The sequence below is a fragment of the Geospiza fortis genome, unplaced genomic scaffold, assembly GCF_000277835.1.
Source record: "Geospiza fortis unplaced genomic scaffold, GeoFor_1.0 scaffold172, whole genome shotgun sequence".
Lineage (NCBI taxonomy): Eukaryota > Metazoa > Chordata > Aves > Passeriformes > Thraupidae > Geospiza > Geospiza fortis.
In genome coordinates, this window is record NW_005054309.1 from 9,527,603 (window position 1) to 9,531,342 (window position 3,740).

At 50.1% G+C, this 3,740-nt stretch overlaps 1 protein-coding gene across 1 annotated transcript; it reads left to right on the top strand.

Annotated features, from left to right (window-relative positions):
* Nucleotides 1-241: 241 nt before the first annotated feature.
* SLITRK3 (SLIT and NTRK like family member 3) lies at nt 242-3,739 on the top strand (the record flags this gene model as incomplete). Its single annotated transcript, XM_031055436.1, has 2 exons — nt 242-360; nt 2,006-3,739. A coding segment is annotated over exon 2 (1,716 nt), but the record flags the coding sequence as incomplete, so codon positions are not given.
* Nucleotide 3,740: the final 1 nt, after the last annotated feature.

The window sequence follows — 3,740 nt, forward strand, 5'->3', positions numbered from 1 at the left end:
GAGTGTGCCAAACAGCAGCTCTGCATCCTAAAAAGGATCATTGAGGGGCTCATTGCATTCCCAGCACGTTTCAGGCTTGCTTCTTTTTTTTTTTTTCCTCTCCTTTTTTTTTTTTTTTTTTTTTTTTTTTGTGTGTGTGTATGTGTGTGTATGTGTGTATGTGTGTGAGAAAAGCTGCAGATTCATAAATCTTACAGAAGGGTCAGGGTAGGAAAGAGAGCCACAGAGAGGGAGAGGCAGAGACAAACCAGCAATCTTTAAACTCGAGCTTTCTTTTTTTTCCCTCTTCCTTTCTTTTGCCTTTTTTTTTTTTTTTTTTTTTTTTTGGTAACGATGTGCTAAAATCTCTCCTGCAAACCGGTAAGTACAACCTTTCTGGATCCTTTTGTTTCCGCCTAGGGTCAAAGACACCCCCCTCTTCCAAAAAGAAGATATAATAATCCTCTTTATTTATTTTTTTATTTTTATTACAGCCCTTGCAGAAGAGAAAGAACTTAAGTGGCTAATATTTTGCAAAGGAGACAGAGAGACTGATACTGCAATATAGCTCTCGTCTCTCTCCCTTCTCCCCAATTAGATGCTGGTTTTAATTGCAGAGGGTATTTCTCTTTTCGTGCTTTCAACCATCTCCTCTTTCCCACAGGGGAGGGTTTCATTTGCAAGTTGATCCTAAGGATTTCTGTTCCTCTGGCATTTCTCTCCCCTAAATGCATCTTTCTGCTCTTAAGTTTACGGATGGGGGGCAATTTTTTCTAGTTCTTACACGAGGAAGGCAAAAAGGACCTTTTTATTGGGAGATTGAGACTAAAAGCAATGATCGCTCCGAATCATTCTAATGGGCATTTCAGGGATTCAGGGAAGGCTGCATCACCACTGGTATTATTCCCATCCTTAGCGTTTCCCTGTGCCCATACATTTAAAATATCTGGTGAAAGGAAGGGTGAAACCATATGTTGAAGGAGCTGCATCTCATTAGGGCAGTATTATTTTCATCTGATTGGAGAAGAATGGTGTCTTCATTCGGAATCGTGTATAGTAGGATAGAGAATTTATCGGCTGGTAAGTGTCAAGGTATTTTTTTTTTCTTCCACTTTCAGCTTTTTAACCGGTCCTCCTGCTTGGTCCTGGGGGCACAAAATGCCCTAATCCAAGGCAGGCTGAGCGTTTCAATCCTAGGTGCCTCTTCAGCTGTCACTTCCCTTTAGATCTGCTGATCGCATGGGCATGTGCTTTAGAAAGATTAATCATCTCTAAATGCTTTAATCAGCTAAAATGACTAATATGTGGTGTGTATTTATCTGATAATATACCGGTTGCATTAATTCACCGGGGCGCATTTGCAAGGGGAAGGTTTCCTTCCCAATCAGGGTCGTTAACCATTTACTCCGGTGAAGATGCTGTGGGGATTTCTGAGGGGAGCCGTTCTGCCAGGGACACCAGCACAGCTCGCACATTCCCTGGAACTCGCGTGTGGAACGCATCGAGCCGGGAGGGAGGGAGGGAAGGAGATCTGAGGGTGGAGGTTCAATAACTTTGGGAGTTTGCATGGATGAAGGATGTGGTGCGACACTGGAGAGATGTGCCCACACTTGGTGTGTTTCCCCCTCCGGAGTCGAGGCGGGCTGTGATGGCTCCCGGGCTAGAATCGCACCCGGGGATGAGATGCGGGCAGTTCCCAAGCCTGGGAAACGTGGAGAGACGCAACACGTTCGGTGTGCTCGTGGTGCCGTGCGGGGCTGCATGTGCTGTCCTCTTTATAGGTGGCATTTACCACGGGGAGGGGAGCGAGGCAGGCTGCTATCGCGTGATGGAGCCCTCTAACATCTCCCAAGTATAAATCAGGGCAAGGCTCGCCCAGCCGACACCCCTGGAGTTGGTTGGGAACGTCTGCCCAACAATTGCTCAACTTTCCAGGAGCCCGACATGAGTCCAGCAGGTAGGGGCTTAGGGAAAGGAGAAGGGCAGGGCAGAGATACTGAAATCTGTGTTTCTCTTCCCGTTGCAGTTTTGTAAACATCAACAAATGATGAAACCTTCCACGGCAGAGAGGCTTCATAAAGGAAGGATGTTGTGGATAATTCTTCTAAGCACAATTGCTCTAGCATGGACTACACCTATTCCCTTGATAGAGGACTCGGAGGAACTGGATGAGCCCTGCTTTGATCCATGTTACTGTGAAGTGAAGGAGAGCCTTTTCCATATACATTGTGACAACAAGGGATTTATAAATATTAGTCAGATAACAGAGTCGTGGTCGAGACCTTTTAAACTTTATCTGCAGAGGAATTCCATGAGGAAATTGTACACCAACAGTTTTCTTCACTTGAACAATGCTGTATCTATTAACCTTGGGAACAATGCACTGCAGGACATTCAGACGGGGGCTTTTAACGGGCTCCGAGTTCTGAAGAGGTTGTATTTGCACGAAAACAAATTGGACATTTTCAGGAACGACACTTTCCTGGGTTTGGAAAGTCTGGAATATCTGCAGGCAGATTACAATGTCATTAAACGGATTGAGAGCGGGGCATTTCGAAACCTAAGCAAATTGAGAGTCCTTATCCTAAATGACAATCTTATCCCCATGCTTCCCACCAATTTATTTAAGTCTGTGTCCTTAACCCACTTGGACTTGCGGGGGAACCGCCTCAAAGTCCTTTCGTACCGCGGGATGTTGGACCACATTGGCAGGAGCCTGATGGAGATCCAGCTGGAGGAGAACCCATGGAACTGTACGTGCGAGATCGTGCAGCTCAAGAGCTGGCTGGAGCGCATCCCCTACACCGCTCTGGTGGGGGACATCACCTGCGAGACCCCCTTCCACTTCCACGGGAAGGACCTGCGCGAAATCAAGAGGAGCAAGCTCTGCCCCATGCTGTCCGACTCCGAGGTGGAAGCCAGCCTGGGCATCCCTCAGCTGTCCTCCAGCAAGGAGAATGCGTGGCCTACCAAGCCTTCCTCCATGCTGTCCTCCTTCCATTTCACCGCTTCCTCTGTTGAGTACAAAACGTCCAACAAGCAGCCCAAGCCCACCAAGCAGCCCCGGGCGCCCCGGCCTCCCCCGACCCCCCGTGGCCTGTACCCCGGGCCCAACCAACCTCCCGTGGCTGCCTACCAGACCCGGCCCCCCATCCCCATCATCTGCCCCACCGGCTGCTCTTGCAGTTTGCACATCAACGACCTGGGCCTGACGGTCAACTGCAAGGAGCGGGGATTCCACAACATCTCCGAGCTCCTGCCCAGGCCCTTGAACGCCAAGAAGCTGTACCTGAGCGGGAATTTGATCCAGAAAATCTACCGCTCCGATTTCTGGAATTTTTCCTCCTTGGATCTCTTACACCTGGGGAACAACCGGATCTCCTACGTGCAGGACGGGGCATTCATCAACCTGCCGAACCTCAAGAGCCTGTACCTGAACGGGAACGACATCGAGCGGCTGACCCCGGGCATGTTCCGGGGCCTGCAGAGTTTGCATTACCTGTACTTCGAGTACAACCTGATCAGGGAAATCCAGCCGGCGGCCTTCAGCCTCATGCCCAACCTGAAGCTCCTCTTCCTCAACGACAACCTGCTCCGCACGCTGCCCACCGACGCCTTCGCCGGCACCTCCACCACCCCCTTCCGGGCCCTGCCGGTGGCCGGGGTGCTGGAGCACCTGCACGCCATCGTGCAGATCGACCTGAAGCTCAACCCCTGGGACTGCACCTGCGACCTGGTGCCGCTCAAGCAGTGGCTGGAGG